The sequence below is a fragment of the Rhopalosiphum maidis genome, chromosome 1 (genome assembly GCF_003676215.2).
Source record: "Rhopalosiphum maidis isolate BTI-1 chromosome 1, ASM367621v3, whole genome shotgun sequence".
NCBI lineage: Eukaryota > Metazoa > Arthropoda > Insecta > Hemiptera > Aphididae > Rhopalosiphum > Rhopalosiphum maidis.
The window spans coordinates 47019565-47037982 of record NC_040877.1 but is presented as its reverse complement, the minus strand read 5'-3'; the positions used below and the strand labels follow the sequence as shown (position 1 = coordinate 47037982).

The window sequence follows — 18418 nt, the reverse complement described above, 5'->3', positions numbered from 1 at the left end:
AAAAAAAAAATGATAAAAAAAAAAAATCAAAACGTACAATAAAAATATATTTCTTAAGAAAAATATTTTTTTTTCTGCAATTATTAAATTTTTCTCTTAAAATAAAATAACAAACATTTTATGATACAAACATACCAGTCTTCTTCTATTATATATATATATATATATATATTATTTATATGTATAAAAACATGTTCACCAATAATTATTTTAATTGGATATTTAATTATGTAGTCCATACACATGTACAAATTAAAAATAATAACTTTTTACATACCAGACTTTTTGATATTGAACATTTCCCTAAAAGTAAATCTACATAATTGTAGACAACTTATCTGAAACAAAATAATATAATTCATAGCCAAAATTATGATTATAAATTTAATGATTCAATAATAGATATGATCATTAATAAAATCAAAAAAATATATTGCTAATAAAATAATATATAATGTTTAAAACATAATTATTGTGTCTAATGATTTCCTAAAATTCTGTTAAACATGACTATTATGAGATTTCATAGTAAGATAAGTATTTAGATCTTATGATTACAGAATTTTATAATCAATTAAATACATTTTGAACCATGTATTTACATCTAAAATATTATAGTAAATATATTATGGATACGTAAAATTACCCTTTTTTTAAACTGAAATTTTAGAAATAATATTAAATTTATGTCAAGATTATAATATTATAATTAAAAATTATAAATGTATTAGGATAAGTTATTATGTATTTATTATTTTCAGAAACCTAAGAACTTAAGTAATCATTTCTATATATATATTAGTATAATTATTAATTAACAAATACAATTATTCTGCATCATACTCATAGTATAACGTATAAGTATAATGATATTTTTGTTTTCTAATATTGAACCAAGTTTATTGAAAGCTATAACAAATTATAATTTATAACAGTAAAGTTTATCTATTAAATATACTGTGTATTGATTTGTATAGATTTAATTAAGTATTTTATTAATTTCATCTTTAGTTAAGTATTTTATTAATTAAATCAACTTTAGTTAACAAATTTAGTAGTTTTAATAAGTTAATGCAAATTATAAATAAATAATTTTAAAAGATTTTTAATTTTTGAAACAAAATATAGTAAAACATATTAAAACTACATTATTAGGGTAATAACTATATTTTGTTTCAAATACATTCAATTATTTATTTATTAAAATATATTTAAATCATATTACGGCGAATATGATTACATACATAATATAAACACTTACTGTTTTTTCAAAGGTATATAAGATGGTAAGTCCAATAAAGGTGCGCGGCGTTTGGGTACAATATGAATGGACTCGTTTTCATTAGATTCATTACTATTGGGTATCGATATCTCAAAGTATCTGGGTTCATTGATTTCAACAACAGTATTTTTCTCTTCACATTGAATGTGAGGGTATAAGCATTTTTGACCATGTGGACATTCATTCTTTGTTTCAAAAATTGGACATAGATTCAAGTGTTTTTTAGGGCACTTAAATTATGGTGAAAAAAAAATAACTATGAATATTTCCGCCAAATCACATGTTTTAAAACTAAAAATGAATATTTAAAAATGTAATAAAATAAAATTGAAATTGAACTTACTTTTTTTCCCCAATTACATGAACCGTCAAGAAATTTTTTACAAATAGGAGTGTTTTTACTTCTATATTCGTGTAAGTACGGGCAATTTAATTGAACACAAACACTATTTAAATAATGCTTACAAAATGGAATTTTTTCTTCCACAATATTATGTGATAATGTACAATTCTCTTTAAGACATTCTCCTGTTAGAAACCTAAAAAAAATTGTTAAAGCAGAAATTTAATTTAGTAATACATTTGAATTAAAATTAGCCAACTTTGTGCATAGGATGATGTATTTTTTGTAATGACGTTTATCACATTCTCCTTGATTCAATTTAGAACAAACGCCAAACCGATTAAATATTAGACAAAGCTGTTTGGTAAGTGTTTTTTTACTTCTGCAAAATAAATTCTTATTATAGAAATAATCAAATGAATTAATAATTCATTTTTTGTAAAATTTAACATACTTGAGCCGTTGGAGGGTTTTATTATTTGTTAAACTTAAATTTTGAATTTTATTTTTTTCATTATTTATAATTTTAAAATTTTGTTGAGGTTTGTTATTAGAAATGTTAAGCAAACGTATTTTATTATCAGTGGATCTGGTTTTTTCCAACTTAATACTATTTGTTTTTGATCTAAAAAATAAATGCCAAGTTGTCATTATCAAAGCGTATTGATTTTTGTTAAAAATAATTACCTCAATATTGGATTTATATATGAATACACGGAATACGACCTTTTTCCATTTCTTTTAATTTCAATTGGCTTAATTACAGTATTTTTCAATAACATATTTTTAACTTGTTCATTGTTTGTAACAGTTTTTATTTTAGCAACAATGTTTTTTTGCTGTAATTTTCTCATTAGAGCAAATCTATGTGAAAGATGTTTGAGCATATAAGATTTGGTTTTTGACTGTATTGGATTTATTAATGATTGTCTAATTATTTTATTCTTGCCAAATAAAATTAATTTATCAGCTTTTGGTATTGAAGAATGGGTATTATTTTTCACGTTATTAACCAATAATATACTGGGTTTTGTCCATTTTAACTTATTAATATTACTTGAGTTAGATAATTTAGATTTAAGTACAGGTGTTGAGTTAGTAACTTTAGTCCATTCTATTTTTTTATATGGTATTAATGTATTTAATGTCGGACATTGTAAAGTTGAGAGTGGTTTACGTTCAGTTGTATTATTTTCAATGCAATTAAGTTTATTGTTGATTTTCCATTTATTTCTAAATAATGATTGACGTACTAATTTTGTGTTACCTATCTTTACAAGATTAGGTGATCCAATTATTTTTCCAGATAATTTCTTTATTATTTTTTTTTTATTGATACTTGTTGACTTATTAATAGATGCTAAAGAATTTGGTACATTTTTTAAGTTTGAGTTTAACAAATTATTAGAAATTAACTGGTTTTGAAATTTCCTATTGACATGAACATTTTTTGATTGATTAGTTTTCTTAGCTGATGAAGAGTTTACTTCTTTATCAACGACATATTTTGATGAAGTTAAATAATCTTCAACATTAATCATATATTTATCAACATTATGCAATATTTGTGAAATATCAGAAGTTTCATAACAACTTGTTTCATTTGATGATAAATTGCAATTATTAACAATGCTATTTTTCAAAATTTCATTAATCTCTGAATTATACTTTATGATATTTTGAGTATTATTTGAGATTTCAGGATTTTTTTTGTTTATAACAGTTTTGACAGCAGTGAAATGTAGCACATTTTGTTTGTTAAACACTTTAGAAGAAGAATTATTAGTCTTAACAAATAAGCTATTTTGTTTAATTTTACTTTGTCGGTTAGTAAAATTACGATTATCTATTTTTGTAGAAAGGAATTTATTAGCTGTATGATTATTATCCTTGCAATACTTAAATTTTGATGTTGATTTAATATTTTTATTAGTAACAATATTTTCTTTGATATTATTAAGAGTCCGTTGTAATTTTGGTTTATCCTCATCATCATCATCATCATCATCTAGTTGCTCTAAATAAACAAAAAGTATTTCAATTAAAAAAAATTAAGACCTATAAACTATATGAAGGTTTTTTATAATATATAGATTATGAAATACAGTTTAAGTTAAAAATGAAACTAAATTTAAATCATCATGAAGCATACAAATTGTTTCTGCTATTAGGAATGTAAAATAAAAATTTTAATGGATATATATAATTGTAATTTTATTTTTTGATTTATAATAACCTTTTCAATAATATTCCTAGACAAATTAACAAAATAAGTAATTTAAACTACTTGTATATGTATCTACTTGTATCTAATAGAAATTATTTGTGGGTTATATAATAATATGAACTGATAAAGATATACTATAATATTAATTTGTATGTAACAACTAATATACCTCAGTATAGTGTAAGAAAATGAATGTCTTAAAATTTCTAAAATAATAATCAATAGTTGGTAATTAATAAAATGTTAATAAAAATATATAATTATTTGAACAGAAAAAATTACCCTGTACATAACTGTGTAGTCTGTGGGACTATTAACATTTTAATATTTTTAATATTTTCAACAAAATAACATTATAAGCAATAATATTGATTCAAAATAGCTTTTATTTTTATTGGAAAATTAAATCGATGATAAACCACTTTTTTTAGTATGATAACATTATAACGTAATACATTTCAATAATATTATCTCAAAAAAAAAAAAAAAATAAATAAAGTATTGAACACTTTTTGAAAGTTGATTTAAATATTGTCCTCGACCTAATTCTAAAAAATAAGCTTCCTATTCCATAAAAATATTTGGATGTAAATGGTTTTTCAGTTTGAATGCTATAAAAATATCATTTCTGTAAAATTATGTGTGTAATCTGATAAACGTCGATTTGTTGTACATAATATTGATATATACCTAACAGGTATTATAATATGTATGATTAAAGATAATCACAATAATTACATTTTAAATAAATATAAAATTACAGAAAAAAAAACCTATGTTTAAATGCTCAATACATACTTTTTAGAGCAATTAAACGCTTCAGTAATGCTTCTTCTTCATTCGAGCTACTTTTATGAGAACTGTAATAATCATTCAACTCCATCGATAATAAATTTTATCAATCATAAAGATGATGAATACGGAACAAATCGGATTAAAACACAATTGTAAAGAAAGAGAATAATTAATGAGCGATGATATTAATCAGTCATAACACAGGTCAAAATAAACTTTAATTCGATATTTGATTATTCTAAAATTATAATACTACCACTACAAGAGTGAAGAATTGAATTAATTGAAGAATACTTTATAGCCATGGCCCCGTGGGCTGTGCTATAAAAATATAAAATTAAATCTACTTTTCGTTCAAGGTTTATCATTAAACACGAGTTTTGTCATTGTTGTCAGCAGTTTTATCATTTATATTGTTACATATTCTATGATATGATGTATTGTTACCAACACGATGTAGAGAAGAGATCTTAAATATATCTTCTTTACATCGTGGTTACCAATATCATAGATTTATACAGAATCAATGAACCAAATTTATTGTTTTTTCAATAACAATAATTATAATTTATAAGTATTGAAACACTAAAATAGAGAAAAATATATGTAAGTTTATAAACATTTATTACAATATTATTAAATATTTAAAAAATATTCAAGTATTATATTGTATGAAAATAATTTTCATAATATAATCTCTAAATCTGTGATATCACATTCCAATTGAACCAATGTGCAACCTGTTCCTATACGGTCATATTCTTTATTTGTGATTCACGTTAAACGGCCACACGGTCCTTTCGACCTTATTGCTTAGTACCTAACGACAGTGCTTGACAGTGCCGGCATACCAATAAGCAGTAAGTAAGTTAGTCTTAGTACTAGTCGTTACTCCTTGTGGTTTGTTTATGCCATCACGTGAATGATAGGTATTACCTATTTCAAATTTTAATCGACAAATCAAAATTACTGTACTGCAGCAATATAATACGTTAAAATGGGGTTGTCGTGTATTTGTTCAAGTCATTCGGGTCAATCAGAAGATAATTCGTAAGTTATACCAAAATTTATAGCATATTAATTTTATATTTTATATTAAATGTTTTAATACGGCATTTCTAATACCTATTTTCATAAGGCATACTTTTAGGCTAATGGCGTAGATGAAACGAAGGTTTTCGCACATAGAATGATATAAATGCTTATGATTAAGTGTTGAGAAAACTTACTGTTGAGACAATGTTGTGTATTTAATCCACAAACACTATATTATTTAATTAATTTCATTAATCGTAGTTTGTATTATTATCTATAGTGGTTTAAAATTGTATCAGTATTGTCAGTCGTGTTTGCTTAAAGATTTTTATTGTTTAATGCTTATACAATGCCGTATTCAAAATGTCAATGATGACTACAAACATTTATAGTTCATTTCATACCACGATTAAAAATTATTTGTAGCCGTGGTTCATGCTATAAATGGTTAATATTATTATATTGATACTATACAGTTGATTGTGTAATTTATGTACATAAATATATAATTTATAATAATGTATTAATATTTTAGTTTTGGCGTCAAATTAAATAGTTATACAGAAAACGGGTGCAATGTATGGTGGTGGACTATTAAATAGTCTGTACTTTATATTGTATATAATATTTGTAATTTGTATTTTGTATTATAATATTGCGCGGCGTTACATTCCGCTAGTCCACATTTTTCTCGATCGTTGGCAACAGTGTTTCCCTCCGAAGGCCCTGTTCGTTGTTACTCCATGGTTTATCACGGATATATTTCGTCATTTCGTATTCTCTTTTTATATTTCTCTCCCCTCCACTCATCAGATCGCCATAGTGTCACACTCACCACTGCGATTCCACTACGGTCTGTTTCGCCTTTTTTCGATAAATTTCTGCAGACTCCGTATGAATTCGTTTCTCGAATGTTCGGCGTCTTCTAGTCGTATGTGTTGTAAAACTTCCGCGGAACGATGACCAAACAACGATAATAGCGCAGAACCATCGTCCGCCGTACAGCCGATACAAAAAATCGCGAGCACTATTTGCTTGCTTATTTCATTGTGCTGGCGCATTATCATCGTATTGATTAAACACCGTCGAAGCATATTATTACTATCTAGGTGATTACGCCGTGCAGCCTTGTAATTACTGAGGTCCGTGCTTTATGGGTTTATTTTATTTATTCTTTGTATCGTCATTCCGTCTTCGTTTTTGTTACGGTTAGTGCTGTATATAAACTGTTTTACGTATTTCAGGACCACCGAGAGTAGTACACCCTCGAACGTCAAAATGATTGATCTAACAATCAAGACATTGGATTCGCAGAATCATAAATTCCGCGTTCCAGACACTGTAAGTCTTGTTTCTCCTCACAAAATTGTTTTTATTTTTTGTTCGATATTCTATTGTATCTGTTATTGTTACTAGTTCACCATATTAGAACTCAAAGAGCATATTGCAGCACAAGTAAACGTCGCAGTTGTTCAACAACGATTGATATTTTGTGGTCGTGTTTTGAGCAATGAAACCAAACTTGCTGATATCGGTAAGATATTATTATTTGTTTTTAATCATCGATTTTGTTAATTAGTAGTCTTATTAAGTTATGATTATTAAATGCTTAACTGGCATGTTAGGTATAATAAGTTGAGTTAATAATTTTGGGTTTTAGATTTCATAGGAATTTGATAAGCTTTAGATGAACTGTACAAATTTATAAATATTAAAATTGTTATTTAGTAAGTTGACATCCCGGTTGACATTAAATATTGTTTTTTTTCTATAAGAACACTTGATTATCAGTTTTGATTACACTGTCCTATTAAGAGTATACCATATACTTAAGATTCTCAACTAAAAAATAGTTTGATAATAGGACGCTAACAGTGTTATTCATAGTCATTGTCAAAAACTACGGCCTAACCTGAGTTTAAAAAAACTTGGTTTAATTCTTAGACCTTGGTTAAACTCAGGTTTAATAATGTACCTTTTATTCATAGTCACATAGTCAATGGCTAAGTTTTTAAAAATTAGGACTATCTTAGTTTTATTATAAACACCCATAGGCCTCTCAAATTTCTATATATTATTACTAATTGTTGTCAAATTTAAATTAATTAACTTTTTTTTATTACCTAAATTAATAATTATCAGTATTATTATTATTACAAATATTAAATTAAAATACAAGATTTTAATTGTACAAAATTTGATTATTTTGATACAATAATACATGTTATATGGCTTACTTGAAAATTTATTGAATATAAGCCTTATCTATTAATGTACAATTGAGCATAGTTGTCCGCCACCTTTTTGATTCGTATATGTGTATAATCTATCGCACCAATTATCGAAACAATATTAAATTTTCTACAAAAATCTGCTTTTTTAGTAACTATCTCTTCATTGGTCAATGGAAAATTAATATAATATCATTTTTAAAAGTGGTAGTGCTCTACAAACTAGACTCACACATCTACCAACTGTTGGTTGACTAACACCCTGTAAATCTCCATTATCGCCCTAAACCTTGAATTATAATAAAATAAGTATTTGTTTTAAATTGATAAATGAGTTATTTAAATAAACATAATTAATAATTATTTGTCCTCTAACTAAATAACAAAGTGCAATCAAAAATTGTAAGCTTGGCAAAATTGATTTTTCACGATTATTAACTGCTAAATTTTTTAATTTCTTTACGCATCTAACATTTTGTACATTAGTAATATCCATTTTTATTTAATTTTTTTTTTAAAACAGAAATTAATTAAATTAAATGATAATGGTGATTTTTATAATAACCAGCTTTAAACCTAGTGTTTGCCTAGTTTATAAATCGGAAGTTTATCATTAAACTCAGTCTATGGTCTAAGTTAAGTTTATCGTCTATGAATACCAAAAAAATAAACGATTATTTAACTACTATTGAACCAATATTCAGGTAAAATTTTAAAATATGTTTATTTTTTCCATTTTATCGTTTAATTTATATTTATAGATGAGTATAATTAATATACTTGTAAAATAAACATTATTACTACTTTTTTTTTAAATATTTTTATCATTCCAGAATTAAGTCTCTTAATATATTTTTAAAGAATTTATATTAAATTTTCCTTGTACATGAATTTGATTATAGTTTATTCATTTTAATGTTAATATTATAAATATAACATAACTGTTTTTTTCATTAGGTATTGATGGAAAAGTTATGCATCTTGTGCAGAAAGTCCCTCGTTTGTCTACTACTACATCTGGATCATCATCATCTACAACAACAAATACTAATAGTCGCTCAGGGCAAAATGCAGGACCTGGATTTAGAGGATGGCATGCACATGATCCCACTGTTCTATTTGGTGCGATTGGTATTCCTTCAGAGTTGATGCATGCTGGAGGTATAAATAATAATAATAAATAATATTTATGTGGTGGTTGCACAACTACTTGTTTCTATATTATTTTTTCTTTAAAAATGATTCATAATTATTTATGAGCTAACATTATTTTGAATACTAGTTAATAAGTTAATAGTTATTTTGTTTCATAGTATCAATTTCATCAAAAATAAGTCTCTAAGATCCATATTTTATATGTGTTGTCTTAATTACAACATATCACATTTTTGTTAGCAGAACCAATTGTGTGTTGTTAGCTTTATTATTAGAATGAAATAAATTATTGTTTAACAATAAAATCCAAAATTTTCATTGTTATTATTAAGTCCAAAATAGTGTTATGGTTGTGTACATCAAAAACATAAATTTATTAGCTTATATTTGATGTATTTTGACATACCTAATAAATATACTGTATTTTCCTCATCTTTTTAACTTTATGGGGTCAATGTAGTAGTAATCAATGATTAAGAACATAATTATATATTTAAATTGGTTTTTCAGTATTTAAATAAGTTAAAACTGTTGTGAGCATTTAACATTTGAAATCATAACTAAAGCCTATATTTTAAATGTCAATTCATTTTGTTTTTGATACTCTAGAACAATACATTCCAAGTACATCATTAAATGTATTTAGGTAACAGATACTCATAAATAAAACTTATTTTTAATTTTTTAGTGTCTTACAATTTTAATAAAGTTGTACTGAATAAGAAACTTTTGTAAAATTACACAAGGCTTAATCTTTAAAAAACTTATAAGTCAACAAATTACAAAGATATATTTATTTAATGCAAGCATATACATATATTTTTATGTATATTTATGAATTTTTTTTTGTTTTGTGTACTATTATACCTTATTGAATAATACAAAAAAGTAGTATTGAATTAGAGTATAAGTTAAAAATAAAATATCTCCATCAATAATCAATTTATAAAACTAGTAAATTAAAATGTTTTATAGTACATACATGTTAAAATAATAAATATATACATTATATAGGTTTTAAAATATAAATTATTGTTATTTATTAATAATATAGATATTTAGATATATATACATGATTTTACACTATAGAATGTTGTAATGTATTATGTTGGTGATAATCCTGTTTTATTATATTAAATAGTATAAGATTATAAATGATTTTATCTTGGTGATCTTATTGTGTTTATAATTTATTTTAGATTTGCCACGTCTTTTAAGTACTAGAAATCAAGGGACTGGTAATAGAGTGTCTTTGGCTTTAGATATGATACGTAGAGGCAATGAAATATTAAATAGACTTGAAAATCCAAGAAGCAATGGACAATCCTCTGCTTCTAATGCAAGACAATTTCCAGAAGGATCACAACAAGCAGAAACTACTTCCACTAGTGTACCACCAGAAGTAGTAGGAGCGCCAGAATCATCCCAGCCAGAATCATCTACTTCAGAATCATCTGCACCACAATCGCAAACAGATTCAGATTCAGTAAATGTGTATGTTACAATTTATTTGAAAATATTATAATATTATACTTATATTATGTTTATTTATTGACTAAAAAAAGACATAATTTTGATAGGAGTTATGAAGTGGATGAAACATTTCCAAATACTGTTGTTGTTACTATTGATGCTACACATCATATGAGAATGCCTCCAGGATTAATGCGTCAAGTGCAGAATCACATGCAAACAAATAATCTATTTCCTCATCCTCAAAATGCACCTGAACTTTGTAAGATGCCTAAGGGGACTATTTTATTTATTTTAGTTTTCATTATTCTCTTGTTCAAAGTTAGATAATTGTTATCTTTGTACTGTGTATTTGTAGCTGGAGAGCCTGAAGTTATAGATGTTACACCTGACACTACTCCAGTTGGATTATCAACTAACCAATCTTCATCTGAACAAGCTACTGGAACTTTACCATCTTCTGCATCATCTGAACAAAATTTAAGGTGAAGCAAAATAAATATGCAGATATATAGTAAAGAAATTATTAATTAATATTAATTTTTAATTGTAAATAATAAGGAATGATCACCAAACCTCTGAAAATAGATTAACAGTTGCTATAAGTGACAGACGTCGTTTAAGAGAACTTATTGAACAATTAAATAAATTAAATGCAAGACTTAAACCATTTTATGCTATGTATTGTGAATATATTAATGACGATCCTCAATTTGAAACTACTGAGGTATGATAATTAATATTTTCAAATAATTATACATTTAATATTGTGTTTGTTATTAATTTTAAAGAAGTTACATATATATAATAGTCATATATCATTTTATTAATATGGTTCTTGCAAACTTATAGGGTGAACATGGAACACTTAGAGCACAAAATGTTTTCAATGGTGTGTCAGAAGTGTTACATTATATATCACATGTTTATCATGCAATTAGTGATTTAAGAGTTGCATTTAATAGACCACCACCACGTTCTCTTCAATCTCGTCCTTGTTTATTACAAGGTACTATTTTGCATGCTGCTCATTCAGTTACAACTACTACTACAGCAGCACCTCCATCTACTCAACAACCTACTTCTACACAAACAACTACCACAAGTCAATCTATACCTAGTATACGAGCTGTTAGAGTTGATTGTAAGTTACATTTCATTTTAAATTTTGTTTTAATTATACCTGATGATATACTAAGTATTATAATAATTGTTATGAATCCAGATCGAACTGGAAGAGAAATTCCTATGACCATTCCACCAGCTACTGAAACAAATACTAACATGTCAGTTGATCCAAATACTGATAGTAATAATACAACAGCAGAGTTTCCGCCTGAGGCTCCTCGGGGAGTAGAACTTATGTTTGATCTTGCACCAGGTTCCATTCGCATTGATTCTGTAGAAGCTGCATTTATTGACCAAACTGCTCCTACAGAAAATGGTGGCACACCTGTAGCTGTTACTCGTTCGTATACAGTATGTTATTCTACAATATAAGAATAAAAAAAAAAAAATATTTTTTTTTTTAGAATCAATACCAATACTATCTGCTGACCCGGCAATGCCTATTGACTGGATGGATCAGATGATTGATGTTATTTCTAGTGGAGTGCGACGTCCTTTCATGTCTGAACAGTCTTTGGACTGGAATAGTATACCTACTACTTCTACTCGAACTCCTCGTGTAACTCCTAGGACAACTGATTCATCATCAACAACAAATCCTCCATCACAAGGTATTACATTTTAATTAAGTTGTTTTAAACAGGTAATTTAGTTTAAAAACGTGTTTTTAATAAATAAATACTAAAGATTTAATAAAAAAATAATTAGGTAACTATAGTACAGTCACGATTATCTGCACTAATTGGGAGCAAAGGGGTATCGATAATCAAACAATGATTAAAAATAATACTAATGTACTATATGTATAACATATAAATATATTATAATAAAATAAATATTTTAAAAATAGAAAATAAAAATATGTTTTTTAAAAAAAAATGTGTAGTGCAGATAACTGATGTGTAGATAATCAACACTCCACTGTGTATAACTTACACATTTAAAATATTATTATTATTTTTATTTTTATAAAATTTTTTTAAAACTAAAATATTTTAGACTGACAAATTGAGTATAATTATTTATTTAAATCTTGATAACTTAAAAAAAACCTTATTTTAATTTTTTTTAACTTCTTAATTATCAAATACCTGTTAAAAATAAATAATTAAATATCTGTTATTATTTTCTTTATAATATTATATCATATTTTGTTATAGGTTTAACTCGTGGACGTTGGGATACTAGCCCTCGAATGGATCCATTTTTACCATGTAGTTCACATCATTTTGAATCAAATTTAAGACCAATGGTTTTAGCTAGGCGTTCTACTCAAGGAACTGACAGATCAACATCTTCTGCCACCAGTGGGAACTCAACTACAGATACTTCTTCTCCAACTTCTCCTAATGAAGTAAGATCTTTTCCCAGTCGACGTCTAGGTCGATCGAGATCTCGTTATGCGCAAGAGTCTGATACAATTATGGCTGGTGTACATCCAATTCTGACTTGGGGAAGACATCGTAACAACACAGCTACAACATTCTGCAAGCAATATTAATCAGGCTACTACACAGGGTAGTAGTTTAACTGATGCATTGGCAGGACAAATAAGTAATTATTCATCAATGAACTAAAAAGCTCTTATTATATATATTATATTTCTTTATAATTAAACTAATTACAAATAAGTTTGGACAGTCTATTACTAATTATTTTTGTGATAGTTTTAAACTAGTATGTTTTATATGAAACAATGAATAATTTGAATTTAAGTTGGTTTTTCTTATTATTTTTTACTATTTAATTCATTATTTACAAGTCTCACTTATTTCAGGAGCTGGAATGGAAAATGTTTTTGACACATTGGAAAGAGAAGTGGATTTTGATAGAACCCGAGACTTAAATTTACCACCTGCAAGCAGTTCAGTGCTAGTAAGTGGACATCTATAATGTGACTTTGTCTTAAGATTCTATTAGAGATTAATTTACATTTTATAATTTAAGATGGTATATTATTTGTATGTTTTTGAGCAGTTGAGCATTATATTTTGATAAGTAACGACTTGTTCAGTTCATCTTTTTTTCTGTGATCATTCCTAAGATTGGTTTACACTTTTACAGCAATTCTCCATTTATTGTTTCTGTTACTTGTTTTCTTTTGAATTTCTTTGTAAAAATTATTTTCTTTGTCTATCACTATTTTTTGTATTTATTCCAATTATAGTCCTCTAAAATTTTATTTTTTTTTTTTTCATATCCTTTTAAAACTAATTGAAACAATTTGCCATTCCTCAATATATAGCCAATCTAATTTATAAATAATTTATTTTTTGATGTTTCTCCGCAGAGATCTTCCTTGTTTTATTTTTTTCAATATACTCATATTATACTCTACATTAATCAACAAATCTATCCAACTTGTCTAGAGTTCATCTATAGTACCACAAAGTTTATTCTTATAGTTATTAGTTCCTAAGAAATTGTTAAAATTTCACTACTATATAGCATTAATTAGACCAAAAATATATTTTTTTAGAAGAGTTTTTTATAAGTGAGCTAATATTTTTTGAAATGTGAAGGTCCTTTTTTTTATTGAATTAAGTTTTATATATTTACTTTATTATTTTCTTGTTCCTTCTTCTGTTAGGATTTATTTATAGTACATCCTAAGTATATAAATTCTTTTAATTAATAAGAACTTGATTTTTTTTATCATTATGTTTTATTTCCTACTTAATACTTACAAACAATACCTATAAAGTAGGTAAATTAAGTTTTGATAACTCATATAACAACTGTTTTATTTTTTAATATAGTTTGTTAAGTAGCATCCTTTTTATATAATCTCTTCAGCATCCTAAACATTACTGATAAGTTAATATTTTTACATGCCTTAATAGATATTTCCAAATTGTTTTACAGATCCATGTACATAAAATATAAAATTACTTAAAAGATAGATTTTTCAATTTTTAAATAATTTGATAATGTTTTTGATATAATGATTGTTTTATTTTTAATTAAATTTAAATCTTAGATTGATTTTACATTTTATTTTAATAGGGGTTTGAGAATCCAGTAAGTACATCCACCTCCCAATCAACTGCACGTCTACCAAATCAATTGCTTCTAACCCCTATTGGTGACATACCATACTTTGGCAGTATAGAGGGTCAATCTATATTGGTAGATTTATTCTTGATGGTTGCTCGTAACTGGACCCTACGTGACATTTTAAGTGTTAATTATGTGTCAAGAAGTTCAACTCTTAGAACCAATCCTGTTAGTCAACATTCTGCAGAGTTAGTAGATTTTATATTGGATAGAATTATGCTTAATCAACCACCCAACAATCAAAACATCGAGGATGCTGCAAATCGCATATTTTTAGAAATGGTGCCATATATAAATATTTTTGTAAGTAAATTATATTTACTTAATTTTAAGATGCATTTAATAATTAATTTTTATTTATGAATTCATTAGCAATGTACTGTGCCAACACGCACAAATATTAATGTGAATGCATCTTTCCGTCAATGTATTCTTCAAAATCTACGTGGAATTGTTATTTACTGTGCTGAAAGTAAGATTTTTCTTTGCTGTATTAGTTTTTTATAAATTTTATTGTAATTCAATTATGTGAAAATTGGTATTTTTTTCTTGTTAATGCTTTACTCAATGATTACTAATAGGTGTTTATCAATGTTTCATATTATATCACTATACATGTTATATAAATGTGTTTTAGATCGAGCTGGAGCCATTAATGATATTGCACCTACATTGTCCATATTTGCTGAAGGATTTTTATCATTGATAGTATATTGCTGTAACAGCCGCCCTATATTTCGACTATGTGTTTCCGCAGTAATGGTAAGTAGTTAATGTTACATTCTAATCTTAATGTATAGTCTATAATCATGTTTGAAATAATTTTAGCAATACTTGCCTCTTCCTACAAATTTACACCGTTTAATAATGGAAGAAATACGTGCAAATATTGACAGATACTGGGAAAGAATGACCACTTTTGAGATGATGAGTTTGTCTGTAGCTGACTATATTGTACCATTTGATGAAACTGCACAAATATTAAGAGAGGTCAGTACTGTTATTTACCTGTAGTTTAACAATTTTTGGAGTTGGAAATATTGTGTTCATTTATAATTTTTATTTTGTAGGGTAATGGAGAACAATCTTCTAATCCTTCTATGCCTCCTTCTGAAATTATCAATGAACCATTACCCGAAGTTGTGATAGGATCTCAAGATTGGCATCACAGTGTTCCTTCAGTGAGTTAATAAATTATTTTGGTACTAAACAATAAATATTAATGCAAGTTTTCTAATTTACAGGAATGGGTACCAGTTATAGCTAGAGATTCACAACGTCAAAGACGTCAAGGAACACAACCACCTTATAGTGATGCGTATTTGTCTGGTATGCCTAACAAACGCAGGAAAATAGTGACAAATTCTAAGCCACAAGGTTCTTTATCCCAAATCATAGCTAGTGAGTTGATTTATTATATTATACTTTTATAATATATGTACATTTTATTCAAGTTAAGTTTATCTAAAAAACTTTGAATTTAGGCATCATCTCTCATAAGTGTTCTATAATGTTCCTGACTACAAGCCCTCATGTCAAACCTTATGACACCTCATGATGTTTAATATACTTGTTGATCTGTATTATCATATCCTATTCAATATTCATAAATCATAATACTCTATATATGTGTTGACCAATTAGAGCTTCAGCTGTCGGGAGGGAGGTCCAACCATTATTATGGCTCAGTATGCATGTGGGTAAACTTAACTTGTATAGAGTAATGTAAATTATCATATATTAATTTATATTTGATTTAAAAGGTTATAATATTCTTATGATGCAGTAGCATCATAAGAGATTCAACTGTTGTAATCATACAAATGTTTTTAAATGGGTGAGGGGTGATGAAATTAAACAATAATTTAACCTTAAGAGGACATTATACACACATGTTGTCTCTGTTTTACTAACGTACATCATAGAAAATTTGCATCTAGTGGAACACATTTTATGTTGTTAGCTTTAGCCTTTAATATTAGAGTCAATTTACCTATTATCAAATTTTAATATTATAATTTTAAAGTGAGTTATAGTTATATACAATACTGCAACTTTAAAATGATAATATTAATAAAAGCATATGACATGTCCTAGATAATATTCTTACCTTCAAATTTGATTATAGGAAAATGTACTCTAATATTAAATCTAACATCATAAAATGTGTTCTGCTGGACGCAAATTTGCTATGATTTACGTTAGTAAAACAGATACAACACATGTAAGTACAAAGTCCTCTTAAGTAACCAAGCTAGAAATCTGACCAATATGATAGTGAATTTAAAAATTTAAAATGCTTATTTTACATATTTTGTTAACTTTAGAGAAAACGTATTAAAATAATAATTCTTTTTAATATTTATCATTAATGTCCTTTTGTAATATTTTCTTAATATAGGCATTTATTGACATCATTGCAATTTAATATTAATTTGACAACAATGGCCCAATGTTTATCTAATCTCTATGTGTTATTATGCCAAAATACTAACCTATCTAAATCTATTGTTTTTTCATTTGTAAATTTGTTGTTTACAATTGATATATTACAATATTTTTTTATACTATTTTTCAGTTTAATTATACATTAAACTACTAATCAACTTTCCATTGTAATATTTTAAATTAAGCATTACCTATAATTTTTTCTATATTTCATATTTGTTTTTGTATGTATTTTTTTACAATATTGTGGTTTTTTTTTAGGAATTTTGAATTTTTTGAGTATATTTAGCCTTTTTTAACTCCTATAACTTCAGAACTTTTGTTATAACTTATAAATTAACATTAACTAACTTAATATAGCGACATTATGGTATGTATGTTATAAAAGTCATAATCTCACTCACCATTAACCATGCTTGATGTAAATTATCCGTTTTTAATAATATTGATCTTAAAATCAATAGAACTATGTTGGGTGATAAAAGTCTGAATATTGTTCTAGTTCAGTGTAATTTGATCATAACTGTTAATTAAAAGATCAATCAGATAAACATTGTATTTTAAATTATACTGATTTTATTCTTATTAAAATTATTTAGAAAATTTGGAAGTTGCCATGGGTGCAGCAGGTGTAGCCATCAATACAGAAGTGATAACAAGTGCTGGAGCCGACACCGCTGTGCAAAATGCGTATACTGAACGCATTAGGACATTTGGCAGATCCGGATTAGATACACATCCTGATTTTTGCCCTATTCGTTATCCTAATGCTTCTAAATTCTTTTACGATCATAATCATCCAAATTAAACAAGTTCATGCAAACAAAAAACAAGCTCCAAATATCTTTGTTTTATTTTATTTATATTTTCTTTAAAATCCTATAATAGACTGACATGTTAAAAACGAAAAAAAAATCTGATGCTATTGTTTTTATTATGTATTGGAATTTATTCATTTCTCAGGTTATGCGTGAACGTAATTTGTACTTTTTATTATAATTGAATAAATATCCCTTTTAGACGCTAACCATGGCATGTAATTTGTTTGGTTAGATTATATTGTAAGGTGTTGGCAATTAATGTAACATCATTTAATGGATATTTATAATGCTTTTTACAACACTGTATATATACATAATATAATATTATGTACCTATTATAAAGTTAAATATTACTATTTTGTTTGGATTATCGTCTAGTTAATTATTTCTCTAGATAATTTTTTAATACTATAAGATTAGATC

The 18418-nt window shown here is 26.1% G+C and overlaps 2 protein-coding genes across 4 annotated transcripts; one reads left to right on the top strand and one right to left on the bottom strand.

The window, feature by feature from the left end:
- Positions 1 to 157: 157 nt before the first annotated feature.
- On the bottom strand, positions 158 to 5035 carry LOC113560836 (protein PF14_0175). Of its 3 annotated transcripts, XM_026966934.1 has the most exons (7): positions 4651 to 5035; positions 2313 to 3642; positions 2080 to 2250; positions 1885 to 2007; positions 1626 to 1821; positions 1262 to 1512; positions 158 to 338 (listed from the first exon to the last, which is right to left on the bottom strand). In XM_026966934.1, the coding sequence occupies exons 1-7, from the start codon at positions 4733 to 4735 to the stop codon at positions 335 to 337; spliced, it is 2160 nt and encodes a 719-aa protein (XP_026822735.1). In that variant the 5' UTR covers positions 4736 to 5035; the 3' UTR covers positions 158 to 334. The 3 variants fall into 3 exon arrangements, with proteins under 3 accessions (XP_026822735.1, XP_026822736.1, XP_026822737.1); XM_026966935.1 differs by lacking the exon at positions 158 to 338 and having other exon boundaries at positions 1258 to 1512; XM_026966936.1 differs by lacking the exon at positions 158 to 338 and having other exon boundaries at positions 1373 to 1573.
- Positions 5036 to 5542: 507 nt separating this feature from the next.
- Positions 5543 to 18363, top strand: LOC113554948 (large proline-rich protein bag6-B). The gene is given in 21 exon segments (XM_026959098.1): positions 5543 to 5697; positions 6927 to 7023; positions 7099 to 7216; positions 8871 to 9074; positions 10268 to 10562; positions 10649 to 10803; positions 10900 to 11026; positions 11103 to 11268; positions 11394 to 11685; positions 11767 to 12009; positions 12074 to 12280; positions 12830 to 13152; positions 13154 to 13223; positions 13447 to 13544; positions 14676 to 15029; positions 15099 to 15198; positions 15364 to 15488; positions 15555 to 15716; positions 15797 to 15907; positions 15971 to 16127; positions 17774 to 18363. Coding segments are annotated over 21 exon segments (3666 nt in total). The 5' UTR covers positions 5543 to 5644; the 3' UTR covers positions 17983 to 18363.
- Positions 18364 to 18418: the final 55 nt, after the last annotated feature.

Coding starts and splice junctions, on each gene's coding strand:
- LOC113560836 (XM_026966934.1), bottom strand. CDS start 4,735: ATGGAGTTGAATGATTATTACAGTTCTCATAAAAGTAGCTCGAATGAA. Junction 3,643..4,650: donor GCGTTTAATTGCTCTAAAAA/GTATGTATTGAG, acceptor TTGTTTATTTAG/AGCAACTAGATGATGATGAT. Junction 1,822..1,884: donor TACATCATCCTATGCACAAA/GTTGGCTAATTT, acceptor AATTTTTTTTAG/GTTTCTAACAGGAGAATGTC.